At 40.6% G+C, this 27,878-nt stretch overlaps 1 protein-coding gene across 2 annotated transcripts in view; it reads right to left on the reverse strand.

Moving 5' to 3' along the window:
• Nucleotides 1-27,878, reverse strand: part of cwc22 (CWC22 spliceosome associated protein homolog) — a 99,793-nt gene that overhangs the window by 55,356 nt on the left and 16,559 nt on the right. The window contains exons 2-7 of one of the 2 annotated variants that reach the window (XM_067987660.1): nucleotides 19,230-21,742; nucleotides 13,632-13,816; nucleotides 10,616-10,683; nucleotides 4,743-4,859; nucleotides 2,687-2,923; nucleotides 392-520 (exon numbers count right to left, since the gene is read on the reverse strand). In XM_067987660.1, the coding sequence (XP_067843761.1) occupies nucleotides 392-520; nucleotides 2,687-2,923; nucleotides 4,743-4,859; nucleotides 10,616-10,683; nucleotides 13,632-13,816; nucleotides 19,230-21,742 (3,249 nt within the window). Of the gene's footprint in view, nucleotides 1-391; nucleotides 521-2,686; nucleotides 2,924-4,742; nucleotides 4,860-10,615; nucleotides 10,684-13,631; nucleotides 13,823-19,229; nucleotides 21,743-27,878 lie in introns of both variants that reach the window. The other variant, XM_067987659.1, reaches the window with a different exon arrangement.

Consider the following 27,878-nt stretch of genomic DNA (forward strand, 5'->3'; position numbering starts at 1 on the left):
ACCTACAACTTCTAGTACTATTTAGTTCAAGATTTCCCCTCTGAAAATTTTTCCATGTCTTCATTAAGCTCTTTTAATTCATATTTAGCAAGTCAGTTAATGTATTACGAATGTTTTGTAACCATCACAATTAATGCAAATACAGAAATACAGAAGTGCCACCTAAGGTTATTTATGTTACTACAATGAAAACATTTGGTTTCCTTCAAAAGTGAGCACCCATTATTTGAACTTTTAGGTTTAGGCCAGATTTTGTATCTTCTCCAAATAATGTTCATAGTTGCTTTGTCATAACATGAATACACGAAACTTCATACCTATACTCATTCATCATAACGCATCGCTGATTGCTCAAGATATATAAAAATCACACACACACACATATACATACCTTCCCCGAACAATGTTTTCTTGGAGAAGTTCATGAATAATATTAGCTATGTTTGAGACATTCACTTTATTGATGAGACCGTTAATTGACTTCTTTAGCGCTTCCCAGCTCATTCGCTGATATGCCAAACTACAGCAAAATAGAGAAACAAGCTTGGCATTATTAGAGAATGGCATCTGAAAACACTTCATAAAAAGGTAGACACCAAGCAACTAAGGGGAAAAAAAAGATGTTCGGAAGGGATGCTAACAGAAGGGTGCTTCTGAAAGCAGGAATAGAGATGGCAAGTTCCGGAAGACAAGGACATAGTAGCTGTAATACAGCTGCCAATGGTGGAGCGAGAAATGAGAAGTGGCTAAAGTGCTTGCTGGTGATGCACAGCTGGGTGAGATTGCAGAGGTGGGGGAGGGCCAAAGAGGTTGATGGAGTTCAGGGCAATGGCATGGAAGTCTTGCCAGGAGCCAAAGTGATGAATTTTTAATAAAGTTAAGCTGGAGGAAGTTCTGCCTCATGCAGAACTTAATGTCAAAACAGGCAGTTGGAGAGGTTAATAGCGGAACCAAAGGTGCAGGTGGACAAGTGAATCTGGGAGTCACTGTATGCTCATGGAAGCTCACTTCCAGTTTTCAGATGATGTCACAGAGGGGCAGCATGTAAACGAAAGAGGAGTAAACAAAGGTAACTGCATGGGCAAGATAAGTTCAGAGGAGATAAACTCACTTTCTAACAGTAGGATTGGAAAATCATAACAAACCAGTGCTGAAGGGATGGACTGCAGAGGAGAGAGGTTAGAGGAGAATGGAGTGGTCGGCAGTGTCAAAGGCAGTGGACAAGTTGAGAAGCATTAGGAGACACACTGCGCCACGGTCATAGTTGCACAGCACACCGTTCACTGCTTTCACCAAAATAGTCTCTGTGCTGTGGGCAGGGTGAAAGCCATGTTGGAAGGTCTCAATAAAGGAATTATTGTAGAGGTAGGAGCATCATTACAAGGCAACAACACATTCCAGTTCAATTACTGCAAGGGCAGTAGGTATAGGTGGGAGTCTCGGGCAGATTGCGAGGTAGTTTTTCAAAGGACGGAAAGAGAGTGGAGCAGGATTGAGTAGGTAGGGGTATATGTAGAAGAAAGGAGTCGAGGATAAATGATCAAAAAGAGTCCTTTCGGTGATCGAGATTTGAAGCCTCAAGGAATTGGAGGATTGAGGAGGGCAAGGAAGTCAGCAACAGCAGGAATGGATGAGTCCAGGTGGAAACTGAAGTCACCCAGAATGAATCATTGTGGTCAGTGCAAAGGATAGGAGGATAGGGTCTATGAGATTTTGGCAAGGACGGCATCTTGCATGAGCAAGGTGGGATGGCCGATATTGTGGACTTCAAAAGGAAGGAAAATGAGCTGGGGGTATAATGGGATAGAGCATGATGAGACCTAGACTTTCGTTTGGGCAGAGAATGTGGTACAACATAAATATAAATCTGGGAGGGGTGGCTTAATTAAGGAGCCACCGTTAATAAGCCAGGTTTTAATTTAGGCCCAAGACATTAATGCATTACTCCTTGATAGGGAAATATTGTTTGCAGGTGAGTGGAATTTAGCAAGGTGGGGCATAGGGAGAGGGATACAGTTGGTTCACTGGAGGGTTAGGGAAAGACTTGTTGAGGGTACCAGGCAGACTCCAGCACCAAGTTTGTTTCAATACAAGCTGCTTTTCATACTTCAAGTACATATGGAAGGCAAATCTCATGGTTCACAAATATTGGCAAAAAAAAAATCTGTAGAAACACAAATTTTCTATTTAGTTTCCAAATAAAGTTAGATATCAATTACATTTAAAAGCCATCAGATTATCAAAAACTTGAACCGTCCATATTCTGAAACAAGATGGCTCTACGTTACGGAGACCAGAGTTTAAAATCAATCCTGAACAGCAAGTAAGCAAACAGAGGGAAACAGGTTTAGAATGTTTTGAACCAGTTTCCCATGAAGATGAGGCAACAGCACAAAACCAGCTCCATATTTCACACCAATTATTACTTTTGTAATTTCAGAGAGAGGGAGGAAGAAATAGAAATGTCACACAGCATGGGGCAGATAATCGCTGAAGCATACTACCAACGTAACATAGGTGAGCTCTGCACTAAATCTGTCATCTGATGCTAACACGGGGGCAAAACAGGAACACAACTCTTGATTTAGTGCAGTCACGTCTGTTATCTGTAAAAACACCCAATTACTTCTATACCCTACAATTTCACAAATCAAAAACATAGATCTTCACTTAGTTTTCCACTTACCTGCTTTTGTCAGCAATTTGATCTTGCATCATCCTTAGTCGAGCAGGCGGAATGTATGCTCCACCTGTCCGTGTTAGAATAGGATCCAACTCTGCCTTTTTCTTTTTCATTGGTGGTTCAGAGGAACTCTCAACAATGGCTTCTTCTTGATTTCTTGTTATAGGTGATAGTGATTTTGCTCTCTTCCTGCGATCTGATTCACGATCCACGTTCATGTTTCTCTCTTTGTCTCTACCTCTAAAATGAGAAGTAATTATTCTTGTGAAAGCCCTCAGCAGATTTACAATTGATCGATATATATTACAAATCTTATGTCTGCACACACTCCCTATGCACAAAACATTGAAAATTTTACAAAAAATGATCGGAATTGTCAACTTTTCCATTTTAAATTCCTGTGCCCACCCTTTTAATGGAAACTGCCCATGAAAACATGTTGTAATTACATCTTCCCACCAGTGGTGATGCTGTAGTACCTCAGTTTGGCATGCCCCAGTTCCTCAGCCTGCACAGCAGATTTATTCCTACTCCCCAACCAAAAGTTGACGTTTTATTAGAGAGAAGATGGAGGGGTGACGTGATACAGGTCCACATAGCATAAGATTTTCTATTAATTATAAATAACGTAATATAAAATCCAAGGGCAATATATGAAAATAAGGGCAAACCATATCTGATCTTGATTTCCTGTGTGCAACACCAAAGGAGACTGACTAGAATATTCCCAAAGACATATTTCAAATTAATTTTGTTAATAGTATTCTGCAACACATTTAAATAGAAAAGTAGCAGCTTTATGTATAATTAGCTTTCTACACGTTTACAGCCATTAAAATCCCAGCCATACATTATTGTAAGATGCACGCAAGTGCAAAAGCTTTCTTTCATGGCTGGGGGAGGATAAATATTAGTCCCATATGCAGACAGCATGCATTTAGCAGTGAACGGTCATGCCACACCAACCTGCTAGAATTCTTTGAGAAGCTAATTTCAATTACTGGAAATGTTTTATCCAAGAGATACAACTTCATTTTCCAAAGGCATTTGATTGGATTCTATAGGCAAGATTTTTTTTTAAAAAAGGTCATGGAATTAACAACAAGTTAGCAAGGTGGATTGAAAACTGCCTTAACAATCAACAGCAACGGGTGGCAATAAATGGAAAACACTCTGCCTGAGGTGGCAGAGTATTCTGGATATTCTGCTGTTCACAATATTCTTCAATGATTTGGAGAAAAGAACTTCTTGTGGTATTGAGACATGAAGTTGTGTGTTCTGGTCGCAAGAAAAAAATGCAAAGAGAACGGCACCAATTAAGCTGATAAGCAAATGGATTTTAATGTGGATATATGCAAGAAAATGCACACTGGAACAAGCACACAATGAAGCAGTACTATTTAGGAATTAACCATTACTTGTAGCTTTGGGTGAAGCAAAATCACACCAGCATACGTGCTTTCCCTTTTGCAAGAAGGATACCACTAGATTCTTTAACAAATTATTTCCTTTTCATGCTGAGTTGACATTTTATTGGAGGAAAGATGGAGAGGTGATGTCATCCAAGTTTTAAAATCTTCATGAGATGAAGGTGCTAACAAACTATTTGATTCAGAATTGGTGGATACTGTTCAAAACGAACAGGACTCAACCAACCAGAAGAAATTTTTCTTCACTAAGCAGTGAACGTGTGATCGTTACAGGGTGAAGTTTGGATTGAGATGATCACAGCTGCCACAGAAACAATGGTCCCTGTGCTATTAGGCCAGGACATGGGAGAGGTGTCAGATTTGGAAAGCAGCAAGCTCTGATTGAACATTGAAAAGGGGGATCTACAGTTTTATGATTATTTTGGAGGAGCAGGCAGAATTGCAAAGAAATGTCCCTCAGGAGGAAATTGGGTGGACTCGACTTCATGAGCTGTGTAGATTCCCCTGGTCTGCAGAAGGAGCAGGCTTCATGGGCTGAATAACTGTGTTATTCTAAGCTTTATGTTCTTATGATTTTCTCAACTGTTGAAATTGTCAACAGACCTGGTGTACAAAACTAAAATAAATACCTAGGTTGTAAATTTCTATCATTATATCTGCCATTGCTGGATGGTCCTCGGTCGCACGTATTAATTTCAGGATAATCTCTTGGGGATCTTGACTGTGACTTTTCATGACCTTTACGTCTGAAGAGGAAAAAGGCAATAAGTTAGTAGACATACTCTTCTGATGAACTAATATAAGTTTCGAGTTTGGGTTGCACTTTTAAGGAGTTTCGACGCGCCCCTTTCGACGAGCTCGCAGTTGTAACCACATACGGTTACCACTGAGCCAACTGTGCTCTATTTTTACCACAAACAAGTTTACATCTTTCAGCAAGGGAAAAGTTAAGCTATCCAAATAAACTTTAGTTCCACTTGTTAGAATTTATGCTGGAATGAGCTACTTATCCTTTATAAATAAAATTATTTAATACATCGTTCTCAATAAAAGGCAGAGAAAAGGAAAAATCGGGCGTCTGACCTGCGATATCGGTTTTATGCTCTGGCGACAAGTTCAAAATTATCCCCTCTATTCCATCCCTTCAGAATTTTAAACACATCAAATCATCCCGTAATCTCCTCTGTTCCAACAAAAACAGCCTCAATTTTTCAAAGTCTTTCATCATATTTGTATTTCCTCATACCAAGCAGCGCTGGTATTAATCTGTGCTGAACCCTCACAACCACCTCAAAACCTTTTCTATCGTGTGGAACACAAAACTGCACAGTGCTCCAACTGTGGTCTGAGGCTTCAGCTAGATTCTCCATTACATCTCAGCTTTTATACTCTATAATTCTTGCCAGTATTCAAATTAGCTTTTTTAAAAAAAAATACAGCTTTCTACACTTGAAATGTCTTGTTGACCTGAACCCCCAAATCCCTCTGGTCTTCCGCATCACCCAACATTTCCCCAGTTCAAGTATAATTATTTTAAGAAACCAAAATGCACCACCTCACAATTACTGGCATTGAATTCCATCTACTGCTTTTTGCCCATTCCACCATCTTACCAATATTTCCTCGCAGCTTCTTATGGTCCTCAGAACTATTAATTATGCCTATTTTAGTGCCAATTGCAAGCTCAAATCATAGATGTACAGAGTGAACAGAAGCAATCCCAGAACAGAACCCTGTCGGACACCACTTCCCACCACTGAGAAAATGCCGTTAACTGCCTGTTTCCTCCCTTGCAACCAGCCTTTGATCCAATTACCCCACTCAACCCAATCCTGTACTCTTTAATCTTCAATAGTCTACTGTGTGCTACCCTGTCACAGTGACTGGTAGCAGTACAAAAAATCAAATGCAGATCACAATCACAAAAAAATCTGGAATAGGTAAAAGGCACAAGAAATCCAAAAGCCAAAAAATATTTTACGCAATGTCAGAAGACAGATGTACAACTGTTCAATCGAAGGGGCAAGGACACTACCAACTCCATATCTATGGCTGCATCTGGTTAATATATTTGTCTTTTATAATCATGAAAATCGCTGCAATGCTTAAAGTTTTCTGTAATATAAATACCAAAAAAGCAGCAAATGTGTAAATTCTCAGCAAATAATATTCTATATATTTGTGCCAAACACAACATTTATTGAAACCAAAGGCCACCTTCCGTTTCGCTGGGACGTGGGTAATCAGAACTCTCCAACTTTCCGAAGATCAATTGGCAGGAGTTGAGCCAATACACTGAGCTCTTCAGTGCAATATTCTAGTTGATGTATCCTTGGATCCAGAAAAGCATCATGTGGAAGATTCCATAAATGATGGGTCCCCCGGCAATCAGCAGTTAGTCTACAGGTACGTGTATCAGAAGATAGATATTGATTTGACCCATCTTAGCTCGTCCACCCATCAAGACATTTAATTATTTCTTAAATAATTCCAGCTCATTTACCATTACTATATCCAAAAGTTCATTCAATGTATTTATCACACCTTGTGTGAAGAACTTCCTGAAAATCAGTTCTATAATTGCCTTCCAGTTTGAATGTGTGCCCCCTTTTCCTGGTTCAGTATAAAGTGATATACTGGATCTATCTTTCCTATATTATTTAGTATCTTATTTGCCTCAGGTGCCTTTTTACAAGGCTCACAAGACCAAGTTTCTCCAGTCTTTCCTCAGACTCAGTTCTCTGACATTAGAAATCAATTCTAGGGCTTTTTATTTTAACTGTTTATAAGTTTTGAAAGTCTGTGTCTCTGAACAGAATTGGACACAACACTCAGGGTGTGGTCTGACCAGAGCTCTATGCAGTTTGCGCATTGTTTCCTCTGACTTGTACTCTACTGTTTCAACGGTACAGTACAGCATTCTATTTGCTTTGTTGGTTGCTGCTCTGCAAGTAACGGACATGTTGAGCTTCAAGTCCACTAAAATCCTAGACCTTTTATCTTCAACCGTAGTTATTTAAACACCATTCATGGGTTACATATTTCATCTTTTTTTTCCTTTCCAATATTTCACATTTGTACATATTGAATTTCATCTGCCATAGTTCCATCCACTTACATATTTTATGATTCAAGCTGACCAGTTTACATTTAGCTTCTGAACACAAGTTGTTAATGTAAATTAGAAATATTTGAGCTTTTAACAGCAACCCCTGGAGTACCCCACTCAGCATTTACCCCTCAGACTCCAAAATAACTCCTCCAATGAGTATTTGCTGCTTCCTATTCTTCAACCAATTTCATAAAATTCCCAGTTTCTATCCAGAATCCCTACCACTTTAAGCCTTTTGTGCAGAACTTTAGCAAACACTTTTTGAAGGTTAATGTATACCACGTTCTAGGGCTTTCCATATTCTACTTGCAATGTTACTTCATCAAAAAAGTCAATGAGATTGGTAAGGCAGGATCTTCCCATTCTAAATCCATGCTGGCTACAGTTTACTAGGTTATCATACAACATATTCTTAGTTTTGATGCCAGAGTAATGAATCTGTAGTTCCTTTGACTGTTTCATCACCCTTGTTTGAAAGTGGGCACCGTGATAGCCTGCTTCGAATCTACCAGTACCTCAGAGTACTCATCTACTCCCTCAAATGACCATCAATACCTCAAGTCTCATCCCTCGTCTCTTAGTACTCTAGGATAAATACCATCCACCCCTGAAGTTTTACTTGTTTTGAGGCCTTGTAGCCTGTCTTGGACCTCATTTATGTTGATGTTGTTAATTTGAAATGGTGCAAGGGAGAGACAGGGGCAAATTGTTTATACTGTGAGGAAGTAACTTGTTAGTATATTAACTTGCTTGTGTTCATCTATTTTGGCTCTATTTGCATCTTTCAAATTTCACATTTCTGTGATTTAATGCTGTAGTACTGAAGCCTTGACCTAGAGCTGAGCTTTTAGCACCACATTCGATCCAATACCAAGACAGCCTATTTCCACCTAGGCAAAACTGCACAACTCAGTCCCTCCACTACCAAAACCTTTATCCATGCTTTTGTCACTTGATTATTCCGATGCCTTTCTTTCTTTCCTTGCATCCTCCACAAACTCCAAATTGCATACAGTTTTGGTCTCCATACTTAAGAAAAGACATACTTGCTCTCGAGGCAGTACAAAGAAGGTTCACTCGGTTAATCCCGGGGATGAGGGGGCGGACATATGAGGAGAGGTTGAGTAGATTGGGACTCTACTCATTGGAGTTCAGAAGAATGAGAGGCGATCTTATTGAAACATATAAGATTGTGAAGGGTCTTGATCGGGTGGATGCGGTAAGGATGTTCCCAAGGATGGGTGAAACTAGAACTAGGGGGCATAATCTTAGAATAAGGGGCTGCTCTTTCAAAACTGAGATGAGGAGAAACTTCTTCACTCAGAGGGTGGTGGGTCTGTGGAATTTGCTGCCCCAGGAAGCTGTGGAAGCTACATCATTAGATAAATTTAAAACAGAAATAGACAGTTTCCTAGAAGTAAAGGGAATTAGGGGTTATGGGGAGCGGGCAGGAAATTGGACATGAAGCTGAGTTCGGATCGGTCAATGCCCTGTGGGTGGCGGAGAGGGCCCAGGGGCTATGTGGCCGGGTCCTGCTCCGACTACTTGTGTTCTTTAGATTTGTGGTTGGGATCAGATCAGCCATGATCTTATTGAATGGCGGAGCAGGCTCGAGGGGCCGATTGGCCTACTCCTGCTCCAATTTCTTATGTTCTTATGTTCTTATGTTCCAAATATATCTGCCCATATCCTGTCCCACTTGCCCATCACCTCCATCTTCAATGACCTACTGTCCCCCACAGTCCAAGCATATTAAATTTAAACTGCCCATTGTAGTCTTCAAATTTTTCCACAGCCTCGCTCCACCCTATCTCTGCAACCTTCGCCAGCCTTATGTTGCCCCACCGCCACCCTTCAGTCTTATGGTTCTGACCTTTTGTGATACCTTTTCCATTCACCCCACCACTGGTGGCAGATCCTATTAGCTTCCATAGCCCACTCGAGAACTCCCAAGTCCCTCTGCCTCTACACTTCTCCTTTTAAAGCATTATGAAAACCAACTTTTCAAGTAGGTTTTCAGTTATCCCTTCTAATCTCTGCCTCCAGGGCTAAATGCCATTTCCCAATTTCTATATGTGAAATGCCTTCAAATGATTTTTGACTTTAAACGTGCTAAATTAATGTAAGTTGCTGTTGAAGGAATTTCTTCGTTATATTTTGTGTCTGCAGCTATGTTCCTTTCCAGGTATCTTTTGCCTCCTCCAACTGCACATTGATGACTCTGCATGTTTTTATATACATACTTGTGAATTCCTTCCTCTTTTTTCCCTGCAGGATTTGTAGAGGTCATTTTTCTTCCTTTTTTAAGCTTTTGATTACATTGTTAATCCATTTATGGTCACATTTGTTTGGTTTACACTTGCTAACATATGTTACGTATTGATCCTGCATGGTCAGCATTATACCGTGAAAGGTGTTCTACTGAAGTGTTGAACAATTCCCTCACATCCTTCAAACCAATTTACTTCAGCTCTCCTATCATTTCCTTGGAGTTAGCACCTCTGGCTCCCAGTCCTGTCCTTCAGGGATTACTTATTTTGCACATAATTTTCCAAAAATAAAAATTAAATCAATAAACAAACATTTATAAAGATATGCTCCATTTTAAGGGTTTGCCTATGAAGAATTTTTTAAAACAAAGTGAACCACGTACATGTAATGTTTTGAACTATGAAAAATGCAAATACTTTTCTGTACATGGTTTGTGATAAAGAAAAAAGGATTGTCCATGTCAGTTCATCATTTTAATTTCATAAACAGTTTGAAAACAGGAACATATCTTTGGAGATGCAAGTTTCAATTCCTGAAATGTTTTAACAACTTGTAGTCCCCTGTAAGTCCCACTTTCAAAATATTCATGCAAGACTTAACTTGGTTTTTGTCACATCAATAATTTACTATTCATCAATGCTGCAAATACCAATGTTGCTTAAGTGCCATTTTACAAAACTGGAGATATGCAATACAATGACAAGAGATACATTAGAGGTGTCGCACAAACAGGTGATATGCAAAAACTCATTTGCCTTGTTCCATGATGCATCCGTACAGGAAACAAAACCTGAATAAGAAATTCTAATATGAAAAAAATAATGCACCAACTTAAGACAGGCAGTGGCATTCAAGCCTTATCTAAACATAAGTTACTGTGGTGTAAGCCACTAATGGCTCAATTGTTTGTTTTGTTGTACAAGTGGGAAGCATTTAACAGCAGAAACAAATGAATACCCAAGCTGTTTTCTGCTCAATAGTAAGTCAGTATAAAATTGCAGACACATGGAAAATTATTCGCTTAGCACTTGGATCAAAATTTGAAAATATTTGTTACAATTAACAAACTGTGTTAGTCTACAAGTACAATCCTAGATAATTTATAAAATCCAATTCTACCTGTACTCAGGAGAAGAGCTTCTTTGACGTGGACTGTGGCTGTCTCTCCTCTCCTGGCCCGAGTTGAGCTGAGAAAATAAAAATTAGATTTAAAAAAAAAAATTGATCCAAAACAGAAATTTGTGCACAGAAGGCAAGTCAGCCTTGAAATGAATTTAGGTCTCTCTCAAAGCCAATTTTACCAAGTGCCATTTTCTCCCAAAACTAATCCCACTTCCCTGATTTCTTCCCAGACCTTTCTTCATTCTTTTCAAATAATTATCCAGTGCCTTTCTAAATGTTATCAATTTAGCATCAATCACCATTTGTGACAAAACATTCCATATTCCTTGAAATCTTTTCATGAAAAAGTTTCTCTTAATATCCCCTTTTATGTATCTAGTACTTCAGATCATACTTAGATTTACCTACTAATGGAAAAATGTATTTGTACCTTTCTACTGCTTTATAATTTGTAACACTAATCAACCTGCTCAGTTCAAGAGAATACAACTCTAGTTGCTCTCGCCTTTCCTCTCATTCCTTGTGTCTGATAAGTTTTCTCCACAGTTCCTGCATTCTTTCTCCCAGTTTGGCATTAGCAGCAAACTTTATTTCCATCCTTTTATGCCTAAATTCAGAAACTTATATAAATGGAGAACAAAGAGGTCCAGCTGTTTGTTTGAGAACTATACATTTAACACAACTCTTTGTTGCCTGCTTTTCAGTCATTTCTCGATCTGTGTCAGCTTGGCTCAGTGGTGGTACTCTCATTTGAGTCAGACTCGAGCACATATTCTGAGCTGATGCTTCGGTGCGGTACTGAGGAAGTGCTGCTATGTCAGATGTGCTATCTTTCAGATGAGACATTAAATCAAGGTCCCGTTTGCCTGTTCAGGTGGAAATAAAAGATCCCATGACAGTATTTGAAGAGGAGCAGGGGAGTTTTCCTGGCACCTTGCCAACATTTCTCCCTCAATCAACACCACCAAAAACAGATTAACTGGTCATTCATTTTCTGATTATTACATCCTGCAGTGTGCAAATTGGTCACGTTTGCCTACACAACAGCAACTACACTTAAAAATGTAATTAATTGGCAGCTAAGTTTTTTCATACTGACACTTCCCCTTGCATGTCATGGGAATCAATTTTCTCAACTAATAAGCATTCAATCATAAGCTTTCCAGATAAACTACGTCACTCCCATCCCACTATGTGCCCAAAAATAGGTCAAGCATGACATATTCTTTACAGATCCAAGTTGACTATCTCTGGTCAGTCCAAACAACGGGTATTCATTTATTTTACCTCTTAATTATGGTCTCCAGTGATTTTCCTACTATTGAAATAAGGATAAATGATTGATAGCTGCCTGGGTTAGTCGTTTCTCCTTTTTTGAATAGAGGTGAAATATTTGCCATCCTCCAGTCTTTTGGTACAGCTCCAGTCTCTAATGAATTTGCAAAATCATGGTTTGTCACTCTGCTGCCTCACTAACCTCGTTCAGTGTAATGGGATACATACAATTTGGTTGTGGATTTTTAATTTTTTAGTATTCTCGGTGCTTTAAGAACAATGTCTTATTAATGCTTGTATCGAAAGGTTGGTCTTCTACTTCTTCACCCTTGGAAGATTTCCTTCACTCTTCTCTGTAAATACAAGAACGCTGCCAATTCCTTACCTACCATTGTAACCTCACCATGCTTGGTTTTGAGTCATCCCTGTCCCTACTTAATAATTCTCATTTTGCTGATGTTTTGATATTTCCCTAACATCTGTTGCAAGTTTTTCCCTCATAATCCCTCTCAACGCCTTATGTTTCTAATTTCATATTACAAATATTTCTCAAGTCTTCATGTTGCCAGCTTCAGCTTTGTTACATGCTGAAAAATATTTCCCACTTGTTCCACTGTTTTACCAGTTAACTTTTCCCTTCAATTTATTTAGTTTAAACATTCTTTCATCCTCCTACAGTTTGCTTCCCCCTCCCCATCAGCTTTGCATTTGACTGTATTTTTCTTCAGCATTTTAACATTCAAGATAACTAATGAACCTTTCAATATCAGGCATATAACTGTTCAGGTTTCTAAAAAGCCATGAACACACTTAAAATTCTAGAAACATTCAATAGCAGGGGGAGCTGGAGGGCGAGTAGGACTGAGAAATAGCAAGTGAAATTCATTGTCCACATGTGCATAATGATGGGACTAGGGAAGGAAATATATGGAACTACGAACTAAATGGTGCTGGTCCACAGAAAAAGAATTTGTGGCTATTGGTAATCATTGAAACCATTTGCAGTGTACAGCAGCAAGTAAACAGGATCTTGGATTGCACACCTTATTTAACTGCTGCTGGAAGTTTTCTTTTCCTCCTATGAGAAAGCACTTGGTGCTTCCTCACAACAATGCAGCTGAAATTAAGAATTCAGCACTATGGGATGATCATGATCATGTTACTACTGAACTCTGGTGCTTCAGTTCCAGGCTGACATTCCAGTGCCATACTGTGGGTGTGCTGCTGTTGGAGATGCCATCCTTTGGGTGCAGCTTCAGACTAAGGTCCGACATGCTTGTCTCTGTGGTTCAGGTAGATGCTAAAGATCTCATGGCTCTATTTTTTGAGTTCATATTCACCCCACTGTGTTGAGTTCTAATTCCAGCCACATTGCTGTGAGGAAGCACCATGTGGAGGCCAAGTGCTTCCCCATATAAAAGGAAAGGAAACTGGAGTCACTACCAGACTGCTCTTCTGATTTGGCCAACAGCAGTTCAGAGCGGCATTCGTGCAGGCATGTGACCAGGTCACCCAACAGTCCCATCCTTACTGCAATTGGTGTATGGTTTAGGGTTTCCCGAGTAATGGAGTTTGAATTCAAGTTAGTTACTCCATTAATAGGGAAAAAGCAACCTCATACAAACACACATGAATAATACAATTACAGTTCTTCAGGAAAGGAAGTTTGAGTAAACCAATTGTTCTCGGGTACTGGTAGCCTCTCAAATTATTTATACGGACTGACCAATAATCTTACCTGTATCTGTACGACACTGCTTTTCATTTTTTGGACAGCTGTACCACTGCTGGCTGCACTCTCCTCACTATCTGAGCTACATGAAATTGCCCCATCCCCTGTATTCTCAGGGTTCTCCAAATTAGTGGGGGCTTCTCTGGCAGGAATGGTCTCTCTGTCGTCCTGAAGAGTGCTCTCAGCCATTTCTGTGTCTGACCAAAATTTAAAAAATAATTATGGCTACATTTTTGCATCACACTCAATTGATTTGAACTAGTAGCTAAATAAGGCTACCCACTCAAGGTGCTGAAATATTGAATGATTAAAAACGATTAGCATGCATTCCCATAATCAGCAGTAGAATGTGCGACAAGTTTTAACTGCATAAATTCTGCATCAATTTGATTTCAAATTACATTACGATTAATCTTCTAACTCTATTTATGGTGTGTTTTCTGAAGGATTGTTCTCTCTTCGTATCAAACATTCTGTGTCACATCACAAGGGGAGAGAGTGGATGACAAAAAGGTAAGTGTGTTTGCCTATTATATTCTTTGCATTTTTTAAAAAAAACAAGCACGTCTCCTGCCAAAATGCAGTTCAGACAGTTTCGTTCTGACCATTCAAAGGACACTGAAAAACTGGAATGATGTTCTGCATAAAAAAGATGAGGCTTACAAACTGGCATAATGCAAAGTCCATAAATGAAGAAAATATATACGATGATGGGATATAGGTACTTGGATACCATGCTGAGGTATAACTATCTTTAAAAAAAAACAAATTAACAGTACTCGTTTTGAAAGTTCAAAAATATTGATGCATTTCACTGTTTTTTTTAAAAACAGTACAAGTTTGAAACATCATTTGTGGTCTTTGTAGCTATCTCCCGCACAGTTAACTCAAGAATCCCCCCGGGATCTATCCTTGGCCCCCTCCAATTTCTCATCTACATGCAGTCCCTCAGCGACATCATCCAAAAACATGGCACGTTCCACATGTAAACTGACAACACCCAGCTCTAACTTACCAGCTCTAACTTACTACCACCTCTTTTAACCCCTCCACTGCCTCTGATTTGTCACGCTGCTTGTCTGACATCCAGTATTGGATGACCAGAAATTTCCTCCAACTAAATATTGAGAACATTGAAGCCACTGTCTTCGGTTCCCGCACAAACTCCATTCCCTAGACACCAAATCCATCCCTCTTCCTGGCCACTGTCTGAGGCTGAACCAAACTGTTCGCATACTTGCCGTCCTGTTAGACCCCAAGCTGAACTTCCGACCACACCGCCTCTCCATCACCAAGACCCCCTACTTCTATCTCTAACAGCACTCGTCTCCGCCCCTGCCTCAGCTCATCTGCTGCTGAAACCCTTTGTTACCTACAGGCTCGACTATTCCAATGCTCTCCTGGCCAGCCTCCCACCTTGCATCCTCCATAAACTTGCTCATCCAAAGTCTGCTGCCCGTAACCTAACTCGCACCAAGTCCCATTCACCCATCACCCGTGCTCGCTGACCTACATTGGCTCCCGGTTTTTTAAATTCTCATCCTTGTTTTCAAATCCCTCCATGGCCTTGCTCCTTCCTATCTATGTAACCTCCTCCAGCCCTACAACCCTCCGAGATCTCGGCAGTCCTCCAAAACTATCCTATTATGCATCCTCGATTCTTTTCACTTCACCATTGGCGGTCACGTCTTCAGCTGCTTAGGCCCTAAGCTCTGGATTTCCCACCCTAAACCTCTCACCTCTCTAAGGAATCTTACAACACCAGGTTATAGTCCAACAAATTTATTTTAAAATCACAAGCTTTTGGAGATTATCCCCTTCGTCAGGTGAATGGACTATAACCTGGTGTTGTAAGATTTCTTACATTTGTCCACCCAAGTCCATCACCGGCATCTCCACATCGCTCTCACCTCTCTCTCACTCCTCCTTGAAGATGCTCCTTAAAACCTACCTCATGGAGTGAATATCAAATAAAATTTGATACCAAGCCTTTGAAGAGCCTTGGGATGTTTTACTACGTTAAAGGCGCTTCATTAATGGAAGTAGTTGTTGTAGTAAAATATCTACCACCCAATCTAGAATTCAGAAGTTTAAATCCCAGAGCCACTAAACACTTCAATTTGGTATTCATAACTTAGATGAATTGTCAGTTCCAAACTATATAGAGATAATATTGTTGAAATACCAAAGCATCCAACTGGGGAAAAGATGGTAACTCCAACAGATTAACTCATGTCATGCCCACTCGAAGCATATCTTTGTCAGCTAACCAAACAGCAGAAATCAAAGGTTTCAATAGCCAGGACAACTTAATCTCCTTGGATGAAGTAGGCTAAATTGAGACAAATGAGAACATGAGGAAAATTAAAAATGAGTAAATGATTTTAAAGCAAAATATAAACATGATAAGCACAAAAAGTTAGTTTTAAGAATACAACACTGATTAAATACTTCAAGAACAAATCCACTGTTTCAAGACGAAAGCTCATAGCAAATACTGTAACAAACCTGTCATTACACGATTCATCTTGGTTAGATCACACTTAGAATACTGTGCAGAGTTCCAGTCGCCATATAACAAAAAGGATATAGAGGCACTGGAGAAGGTGCAAAAAACATTTACAAGGACGATATCAGAACGGAGAGGTTATAGCTACCAGGAAAGACTGAACAGGCTGGGGCTCTTTTCCTAGAAAAGGGTGAGGGGTGACCTAAGAGAGGTCTTAAAATTATGCAGGGATTTGATAGGGTAGGCATACAGAAGATGTTTCCACTTGTGGGGGAGTCCAAAACTAGCGGTCATAAACGCAAGACAATCACTAATAAATCCAATAAGGAATTCAGGACAAACTTTGTTACCCAGTGTGGAACTTGCTATCACATGGTGTAGTTGAGGCAAATGAGCATAGATGGATTTAAGGGGAAGCTAGATAAGTACATGAGGGAGAAAGGAATAGAAGGATATACTGATAGGGTTAGATGAAGTAGAGTGGGAGGAGGCTCAGGTCCAGCATCAACACTGACATAGGCCAGTTGGGCCGAATGGCCTGTTTCTCTGCTATACATTCTATGTAATCTATTTACAAGGGCCTGGAGGCCTGTCCCTTAATTAATGGTTGATCCTACATTCTGAGGAGCAAAGAATCAAACAGATAAAGAACTTAAAAGGGAAAGTTTTAGCCTTAGTTTTCTAGACGTTTGAGCAGAAGTCAAAAGTTAAAACATCACAAGTCTGGAATTAAGAGAGTTAGGTTGTGTTCAAGTGCACTTGTAACATGAGATTAACAGTTGGGACAGTTTAAGTAAATGTATGCAGTTTTAAGAGAACTAGTAATAAAACAGAAAACTCATTGAGCACCTATCCTGGTGCTTCATCTTACAGTACAAGGTGGAACTGCAACCAAGTAGCACTTAAGTGTTACCTGATGAAACAGCCTTTATCACTTTTATGTTAATAGCCTTAAACAGGAATAACACAATTACTACCAGTCCCTTCACTATATAGAATTGTAGAATGGTTACAGCACAGGAGGAGTCCATTCGGCCCGTCGAGCCCGTGCCGGCTATCTGCAAGAGCAATCCAGCCAGTCCCACTCCGCCACCCTTTCCCCGTAGCCCTGCAAATTTTTTTGCTTCAAGTACTTATCCAGTTCCCTTTCGAAAGCCATGATTGAATCTGCCTCCACCACCATTTCAGGCAGTGCATCCTAACCACTTGCTGTGTAAAAATATTTTTCCTCATGTCACCTTTAGTTCTTTTGCCAATCACCTTAAATCTGTGTCCACTGGTTCTTGACCCTTCCACCAATGGGAACAGTTTCTCTCTATCGACTCTGTCCAGACCCCTCATGATTTTGAACACCTCTATCAAATCTCCTCTCAACCTTCTCTGCTCTAAGGAGAACAACCCCAGCTTCTCCAGTTTATCCATGTAACTGAAGTCCCTCATCCATGGAACCAGTCTAGTAAATATTTTCTGCACCCTCTCTAAGGCCTTGACATCTTTCCTAAAGTGCGGTGCCCAGAACTGGACACAATACTCCAGTTGTGGCCGAACCAGTGTTTTATCAAGGTGCATCATAGACTCCTTGCTTTTGTACTCTATGCCTCTATTTGTAAAGCCCTGGATCCAGTCTGCTTTTTTAACCGCTTTCTCGACCTGCCCTGCCACCTTGATAGATTTGTGCACATATACCCCCAGGTCTCTGTTCCTGCAACCGTTTTAGAATTGTATCCTTTAGTTTATATTGGCTTTTTTCATTCTTCCTACCAAAATTTATCACTTTGCAATTCTCTGAGTTAAATTTTATCTGCCACGTATCCACCCATTCCACCAGTTTGCCTACGTCTTCTTGAAGTCTATCACTATCCTCCTCAATGTTTACACTTCCAAGTTTTGTGTCATCTGCAAATTTTGAAATTGTGCCCTGTACACCCAAGTCCAAGTCGTTAATATATAATCAAGAAAAGCAATGGTCCTAGTACCGACCCCTGGGGAACACCACTGTATACTTTTGTCCAGTCTGAGAAACAACCGTTCACCACTACTCTGTTTCCTATCACTTAGCCAATTTCATATCGATGCTGCCAATGCTCCTTTTATTCCATGGGCTTCAACTTTGCTGACAAGCCTATTATGCGGCACTTTATCAAACACCTTTTGGAAGTCCATATACACATCAACCGCATTGTCCTCATCAACCCTCTCTTGCCTCATCAAAAAACTCAAGTTAGTTAAACACGATTTGCCTTGAACAAATCAGTGTTGGCTTTCCTTTATTAATCCACACTTGTCCAAGTGGCTGTTAATTTTGTCAAGGATTAGTTTCTAAAAGCTTCCCCGCCACAGACTGGCCTGTAATTGATGGGTTTATCCTTACACTCTTGGAAAACTGTATCTAAGGATGATTGGAAGATTATAGCCAGTACCTCCACAATTTCCACCCTTACTTCCCTCAGCAACCTGGGATGCATCCCATCTGAACCTGTTGACTTATCTACTTTAAATACAGCTAGCCTTTCTAGTACCACCTCTATCAATTTTTAGCCCATCTAGTATCTCAACTACCTCCTCTTCGACTGTGACAGTAAAAGACTTATAAAACACTTAAAAACACTAACTCTGCCAAGTATGTACTGTAATCCTCGAAACTGATTAATGATATGCTATATTAAGTTGAAACAAAAGGTTGATATACTCTATTTCTGAACTGACTTAGGCTATGGAAAATTGAACATTTACTTCTGTTTTTGTAGTTCCAAGAATAAAGTTCTGTTTGGTGATTAAGTGAGCAATTGTCTTCATTTTGACCACATATTATGGTATTATATAATATTTATTAGTTGTACGACAAAATGTGCCCTGTTCAGTCCTAGATAATTTTGTGAGGGAGAGAATTAAATGGGCTTAACCAGCACTGCTTGGTTCCCTCTGATTCCCAAGTTTTTAAACTGTTTCAACTTACATCGGATCACTGATTTCTCTCACACAAAATTCTGAATACAAACCCAAATTCTGAGCTATTATGCCTGAAGGTGCATTTTTAATTTTTAAACTAAAAACTTTGGATATTAGATTACTTATTCAATCAAAAGTCACAGTACCTGACCCATCCCTTGGTCCTCTGCTCCCTTTTTCTTCCTCTTCCTCCTGCTCTTGTGATGAAGATGAACGAGAACGTCCTGATGCCTTCCTCAAACCAGGACTGTAACCCTTGGATGTTATTTTGTGAGGAGGTGACCCAGGATCCTCCGATCCAGACCCATAATCATCCCTCCTCTCAGAGGAAGATGATGATCTTTGCCTCTTTTTCTGAAGAGAGGTTTTTTCCTTTACATCCCCACTGTCCAAAATAGGACTCTGCTGTCTTTGACTGGATACATGTGGACTCTGGATATTTGCATTTTCCATCTCAGAGCTTTCGACAGTTTGCAGGTCCTTGTCACCCATTGGATCAGATGACAAAGTACTGTCTGGTTCCTTATTTTCAAGGCTTACTTTTTGGCAGCTTTCATCTATTCTTTCTGAATCTGACAGAGACTTTCTAACTTTTTGAGAACTGGGTGTAGCCCTAACGGGAGAGGATTCTGAACTGTCTGAATCTGTTTTATAATCATGTTTCTTTTCACTAGAAGATACGCCATCAGGATTTTGTATTTCCTTAGAAGCAGATATTTGATTTCCATATATTGTATCATGTGAAGTTGGGCATTGGGGTTGCTCTTGTAAAGGACTATGACTCCGAGAAGGTATCTTCCCAGTACTGTCTGCAGGACAAAGTGTCCTTTTTTCATCAGATGACTCAAAGTCTTCAAACCTCTCCTCCTCTTTACCATCTGTACTGCCTCTCCCACTATTGGTATTTGCATGCAGTGGTGAGGTCTCTGAATTAGATCCTTTCTTCTCACGCCTGTGTAGTGATGTAGGTTGTTCTAAATCAGAGCCAGGTTTATCATTATTCTCTTCTTCACTGGATGTTGATGAGGACGACGAGGATGATGACGACGATGAGGAAGAGGTAGTGGAGGAGGAGGACGAAGACGAGGAAGATGACGTGCTGGATGACCTTCCTCTTGAACTCTTAGAGGAATTTCTACTCCTACTATCTTTATTACTCCCCAAATCAAGAGCTTTACATTTTGATTCTTTATTACTGACATTTGCAGACAAATCTTTCCCAGAACCTGTAGCAGAGCAGGTTAGAGTTATATTGCTTGTGGAATGAATGTTTTCAGGCCAATTTTCTTTTCCTTGGTTAGGACTTGGTTCTTGCTTGTCTTCTTCCTGCACTGTAGGGGTTTTACTTTCTTCCAGACAATCTGGTAGTACCATTCTGCTTTTTTGAAAATCGGGGATTTCATTATGCGATGATCTGGGACTTTCTGACTCTGACTTGTGTGCCTCTCTTTCACTTGAACAACGTGAACCATCAGGTTTTGGTTGCTGTGTTCGAGGAGCACATTCAAGTTCATCACCTCGACTTCTTGAAGAGGGACTTGGCAATTTTTGCTTTGTACTTTCAGGGCTATTATTTCTAGAACATTCTCTAACAGAGCTCACTGCAGACTGCAGTTGCCTTCCATCACTTGGTGATTGTGTGCCTGGCTCATGACTGTCTGGATTTTCTGAAGTATTCCCTCTCTCTTGTGCAACAATACATTCTTCTTTCCTTCTCCCTGGGTCAGATTCCACTAGTTTATTGCTTTTCTGGGAGTCGAGTTTAACATTTGAAGAATGTGAATCAGGACTCTTTGAACTTTTAAAATCTCCTCCGTGGGGACTACAAGATGAGCTATCTGATTTTCGATTTCTGCCATCGCTGCTTTTCTCCTTTGATTCAAGACTAGGACGGAATTGCCTTGATCTTGAAGGGCTATAGTTTCTAGAACGTGCTCGACGTGTACTTTCCTCCAGCTGTAAACTACTCCTGTTACTGGTTGGACGAGTGTCCTTAGATATTCTCTTGTCCCTACTCTCTGGGCTTCTTTTGTGGCTATCAGCTTTTTCTAATCTACTACTAAACTTAGAAGTAGTCGCCTCTTTCCTTGTTGACCGACGAGGACTTCTGGAATTGGACCTGTATTCCCTCCTTTGTTGCCTGGGAGAAGAACTATTAGATTTTCTTCTGTGTCTTCTATTCCTATCATCCCCAATTTTGCTCCTTGAATCAGGGCTGTATCTTCGCCTTATCTCCTGAGGACTACGGCTTCTTGAAGGTTCTCTCCAAGAGCTCTCTGGAGAACGTCGTCTTTTGTTACTCTCTGACCTTCTATCCCTTGGCCAGCCCGGTTCTTTGATATCTGAGCGTCTTTCTTCTCTGATAGTAGATTTTTCATCCCTTCTTTCTCGATCAGATATCCTCATTCGGTGGTCCCCATGCGAGAAAATTCTGTCTCTTCTCTCAAAGTGCCTTTCCTCTTTTCTCCTGCTGGTATTCCTTGGTGATCTGCCTCTTTTTTTCTGAGGACTCGAAGAGGAACTCCTGCTACTGCTACCACTACTACTACTGCTGCTGCTGCTACTTCCACTTGAACTGCTTGAACCGCTGCTGGAAGAGCTATTACTACTGCCACTGCTGCTACTGGATGAGCTGGAATCACTGTCGCTGCTGCTGTCCCTGATGAGAGAAAAGAGTTCTGTTAAGAAACCAGTGACAGCTACCGTAGAATTCAGATCAGGAGAGATTTTTCAGTAGTAATTCCCCCTTAAGCAGTTCTTTCCCTCCCAATCAATTTGCCATTTTGGACACTGTGCATTAGCATCACATTCTAGTTAAGTGCATCACGGTCAGATGCACAATAAGCTCCCTTAACTCTGCTCCAATAATGTGTCTTAATCTAAGCCTCAGTAGAGCACTCTCTGCAGTGCTAATGTTCTATTTTTGTTAATCCATTGTATATGAAATACTTTGAAAATGTGTGGACGACACCAAATTAGGGGGCAGAGTTAATCCCAAGGACTGCGACAAAATACCGGAAGATATTAATAAACTTGCAGAATGGGCATGTAATTGGCAAATGAATTTCAATATAGATAAGTGTAAGGTGTTACATTTTGTTAGGAAGAATAAATGGGCCACATACTGCTTGGATAATAAGAGTCTAAATGGGGTAGAGGAGCAGAGGGATCTGGGGGTACAGATACACAAATCATTAAAAGTAGCCACACACAAGCACTGGAGTTCATTTCTAGAGAGATAGAATTGAAAAGCAGAGAAATGATGTTAAATTTGTATAAAACCGTGGTAAGGCAACACTTGGAAGTATTGTGCACAGTTCTAGTCTCTGTTATAAAAAGGATATAGAGGCACTGGAGAAGGTGCAAAATACATTTACTAGGATGATACCAGAACTAAGAGTTTATACCTATCAGGATAGATTGAGCAGGTTGTGGCTCTTTTCTCTAGCAAAAAGACTGAGGGGTGACCTGCTAGAGGTCTTCAAGATTGTGAAAGGGGTTTGGGACAGAAGATGTTTCCACATGCGAGGCAGGTGAGAACTAGGGGCCATAAATATAAAGATAGTCACTAATAAATCCAATAGCGAATTCAGGAGAAACTTCTTTACCCAGAGCGTGGTTAGAATGTGGAACTCACTATCATGAGTAGTAGTTGAGGTGACTAGTATAGATGCATTTAAGGGGAAGCTAGGTAAACACATGAGGGAGAAAGGAATAGAAGGATATGCTGATAGGATTAGATGAAATAGGGAGGAAGGAGGTTCATGTGGAGCATAAACATGGGCATGGACGTGTTGGGCCAAATGGTCTGTTTCTGTGCTGTGTAATTCTATGTAATGAGAAATGTGGTAAGATTCTATATAAATGCAAGTCTTCCCCCCCGCTGTACCTATCTTTATGGTCTTTGTGATTGAGATTACCTGGATAGTGCCAATTTAAACAAAATACCAGACAGTTTTATGCCATGGGTGCAGCAGACCCACAGAGAACTGGGTTAAAGCCCATATTCTTTTTATATACAACCCTCAAGTTAACAGAGAAAGCAGAATTTCATCCTACCAACAAGAGCACAATTCAAACCCAGGTTGCAGGACAGTATACTGACCTAATGTCACCCAGTGCTCTCCAAGTTTGAACTTAACATTTTATTTATGCTCTGTGACTAGGTGAATAAATTCAACAAAAGCAAGCTCAACATTTACTGACAGTATACGGAACAACAGGAAAAATCAATTTGTTTACGGTACTAATCACAGCAGTTAGGAAGACTCCGGTGACATTACAGGAATTATTCATATAAAAAATGAACTACACAATATAATGTACTCTGACAGGTTTAGTGAACTCACAAAAGTATAATTTAATACCTATCTACCAACTCTTCAGTGAACATTTGTTTTCCCTTTAAATATATGTCAGATGTAAAGACTTCCTTCCCTAGGACATATTACAGAAACTGAACAGGTATGAACTGTCATTACACAATTACAATGCATATCAGTCACGTACATCAATAGTCAAAACCAAAGTTTTATGTGAAAATATGCAAGTACCAAACATCATGCAGATCAAAGCAACAGTTTTTCAGTGCATCTTTCCTCAGGCCAGTAATATCAGCAATTAAGCCATCTTTTTTTTTTTATTAACAATGAATTTGTGCCAGTTTGGTTCAATTGTAGTATCTGGCCTCTGACTCAGAAGATTGAATGTTCAAACCCCACTCAAAACCTGAGCACATAATCTAGACTGACACTTCAGTGCAGTACTGATCAACTGCTGATTGTCACAGTTGTTGTCTTTCAGATGCAAAGTTAAACTGAGGCATCATCTATCTATTCAGGTGGACACAAAAGATCCCATGGCGCAGAACGGTTTTCCATGTGTCCTGGCCATGGGGAATAACAAGGTTTTCATGAGTATTTGGAACATATTCTAGAAGGCAAGATTTTGCCACAAGAAATAAATTGGAGTTTATATCCAAAGTGGTAAAATAGCACCACCATCAGGCTCCAAGAAGGTACAGAAACACAGTAATACAGACCTACAATTTAGTTTTTTTACTTTCAGCAGGAGTGGTATGAAATAAGGTCAGTTAAAATCTAGTTTTATTTCAGCTTAAAAAAAATTGGTAGAACTAGTTATCTGCAGCTGTTTCTCTGCAATTACAGTGAAGAACCTAATATTGAAAACCTTTAACATACATCCATATGTTATCATGGCTGAGAAAAAGAGCAGCTGTAGTACATAAAGTCCACTTAGTGAACATATTTTAATTACAGAACTACAGTGGTTAAGGGAAAATCCCTCATTATACTACTTCTGCATTTTACCATCAAATCTTGCCAACCATGGGGAGAAGCTATCTGATTAAGATTTAAACCAAAAAACAATAATGCTAATTAATGTAAAGAGATAAACACATACATATGTACCACATATAAAAAAAAACAAGAATGCAGCTTTTGTAAAAAGATTTGAATATTCTATAACTAATCACGATGTGAAACAATAATGATGTTCCAGTTTTCTAATCTTACGCAGCACTTCTTTTTCGATTCACTATGTTTTTTTACATCAATCACCACCTTTCAGTTTCTTGTTTAGTGTCGAAAGACAGAAACTATCCAAAATTTATGGGACGGGGATTTCCAAACCAAGTTCTTTAATTAACATCAACATCTGAAGACAAGAACTCATTGTATAATAAAGCATTTATACAGTGCCTTTAATGTTTCAAGATGTCCCAAAGCACTTCACAGCCAATAAAGTACTTTTGAAGCATACTCACTGATGTAATGTACAGAAATATGGCAGCCAATTTGTGCACTGCAAGGTCCCACATACAGCAATGGAGTGCACTTACTAGTTAATCTTTTTTAGTGATGACGATTGAAGGATAATGTTGGCCAGTACACCGGGAGAACTCCCCCGCTCTTCTTTAATTTTACCATGGCACAAATTCAAATAACATACATAAAGTAACAAAAAAGATACAGCAAAGGCTAAGGGCCCCGACAACATCCCGGCTGTAGTGCTGGAGACTTGTGCTCCAGAACTAGCTGCGCCTCGAGCCAAGCTAGTTCCAGTACAGCTGCAACACTGGCATCTACCCGACAATGTGGAAAATTGCCCAGTTATGTCCTGTCCACAAAAAGGAGGACAAATCCAATCCAGTCAATTACCACCCCATCAGTCTACTATCAATCATCAGCAAAGTGATGGAAGGTGTCGTCGACAGTGCTATCAAGCGGCACTTACTCACCAATAACCTGCTCACCGATGCTCAGTTTGGGTTCCGCCAGGACCACTCGGCTCCAGACCTCATTACAGCCTTGGTCCAAACATGGACAAAAGAGCTGAATTCCAGAGATGAGGTGAGAGTGACTGCCCTTGACATCAAGGCAGCATTTGACCGAGTGTGGCACAAAGGAACCCTAGTAAAATTGAAGTCAATGGGAATCAGGGGGAAACCTCTCCAGTGGCTGGAATCATACCGAGCACAAAGGAAGATGGTAGTGGTTGTTTGAGGCCAATCCTCTCAGCCTCAGGCCATTGCTGCAGTGTCCTAGGCCCAACCATCTTCAGCTGCTTCATCAAGGGCCTTCCCTCCATCATAAAGTCAGAAATGGGCATGTTCACTGATGATTGCACAGTGTTCAGTTCTCTTCGCAACCCCTCAAATAATGAAACAGTCCGAGCCTGCATGCAGCAAGACCTGGACATCATCAAGGCTTGGGCTCATAAGTGGCAAGTAACATTCGTGCCAGACAAGGGCCATCTCCAGAGTCCAACCACCTCCCCATGCCATTCAACGGCATTACCATCGCCAAATCCCCCACCGTCAACATCCTGGGAGTCACCATTGACCAGAAACTTAACTGGACCAGCCATATAAATACTGTGGCTACAAGAGCAGGTCAGAGGCTGGGTATTCTGTGGGAGTGACTCACCTCCTGACTCCCCAAAGCCTTTCCACCATCTACAAGGCACAAGTCAGGAGTGTGATGGAATACTCTCCACTTGCCTGGATGAGTGCAGCTCCAACAACACTCAAGAAGCTCGACACCATCCAGGACAAAGCAGCCCGCTTGATTGGCACCCCATCCACCTCCCTAAACATTCACTCCCTTCACCACCGGCGCATTGTGGCTGCAGTGTGTACCATCCACAGGATGCACTGCAGCAACTCGCCAAGGCTTCTTCAACAGCACCTCCCAAACCCGCAACCTCTACCATCTAGAAGGACAAGAGCAGCAGGTACGTGGGAACAACACCGCCTGCACGTTCCCCTCCAAGTCACACACCATCCCGACTTAGAAATATATCGCCATTCCTTCATCGTCGCTGGGTCAAAATCCTGGAACTCCCTTCCTAACAGCACTGTGGGAGAACCTTCACCACGCACCCTGCAGCAGTTCAAGAAGGCAGCTCACCACCACCTTCTCAAGGGCAATTAGCGATGGACAATAAATGCCGGCCTCGCTAGCGACGCCCACATCCCATGAACGAATAAAAAAAAACATAACAGTTGCAGCTAGAAGACCTTTGGTTCACACAGCCCACCAATCCACAGTATTGCCTTGGTGCTGAAGCCCATTTGTTGACAAGAATCCTTGTAGTTCCTTCTTGAAACCCATTACGGTTTCTTATTTCACCACAATACCAGTATTCTGTTCCACAGTTACCACCCTTCTGGTAAAAAAGAGCTCCTCCTGCATTTCCTATTTTCTTTTGTTGTCCCCAAGACATAATTTTTCCAATGCTCTCATCACCTTTCTCCCCAGTTCTATTCTAGGATAAGTACTTGAAAGGAAAAAAATTGCAGGGCTACAGGAATAGGGCAAGGGAGAGGGACTAACTGGATTGCTCTTGCATAGAGCCGGCAAGGACTTGATGGGCCGAATGGCCTCCTTCCCTGCTGTAACCTATGATTCTTCTACATAAATTCCAACTTTTCTGGAACTCTGCAAAGCATAACCTATCCTGCACAAAGTCCCACATACTGATCAATGTTGCACTTGACAACTTTCACTAACTCCCTACCCATACCCCCCAACATATAGACTTCAAAATCTTCAACCCGTGGCCTCACTCCAACTTACCTCTATAATCTTCACCAGCCTTATGTCCCAGTTTGCACCCTGCTCTGACTATGGTCTAACGAGCATCATGCCTCCGCCATTCGAGGTAGAGTATTAGAGGCAGACCATTGAGCCAAGGCTGACACTCAATTCCCTGTGCTGGCAGGGAATTAGGTGTAAGCCTTGGCTCAGTGGTAACACTCTCACCTCTGAGTCAGAAGGTCATGGGTTCAAATCTCACTCCAGAGACTTGAACATATATCCTGGGCTGACACTTTAGCACAGTGCTGAGGGAATACTGCTTTGCTGAAGATGCCATCTTTCAAATGAGATATTAAATCAAGACTAAAACAGAGTATCAGATAATTTATCTCAAAGCTGCTTGTGGGACCTTGTTGAGCAGAAATTAGCTGTCACATTTGCCTACATTACAAAGACTATATTTCAAAAGTAGTTCACACGTTGTGAAGTGCTTTGGGATATCCTGAGGACATGAAAGGCGCTATATAAACCTTATACATAACTTGCGAGGCTCCACAGTATGCACCCAAGCAACATTCAGTCAAAGTGTGGACACTACTATTAAAAACTCATAATTTCAATCTGTGATCAACAGTTCATCAAGTGTAAAAGTATATAATTTAAATGGCAAGCTTTGATCATTATCATACATACTCAAAGTTTTTTTTTTGAAGTTACAGGTGAGATCAAAAT

This window comes from Heptranchias perlo, chromosome 7, assembly GCF_035084215.1.
Source record: "Heptranchias perlo isolate sHepPer1 chromosome 7, sHepPer1.hap1, whole genome shotgun sequence".
Lineage (NCBI taxonomy): Eukaryota > Metazoa > Chordata > Chondrichthyes > Hexanchiformes > Hexanchidae > Heptranchias > Heptranchias perlo.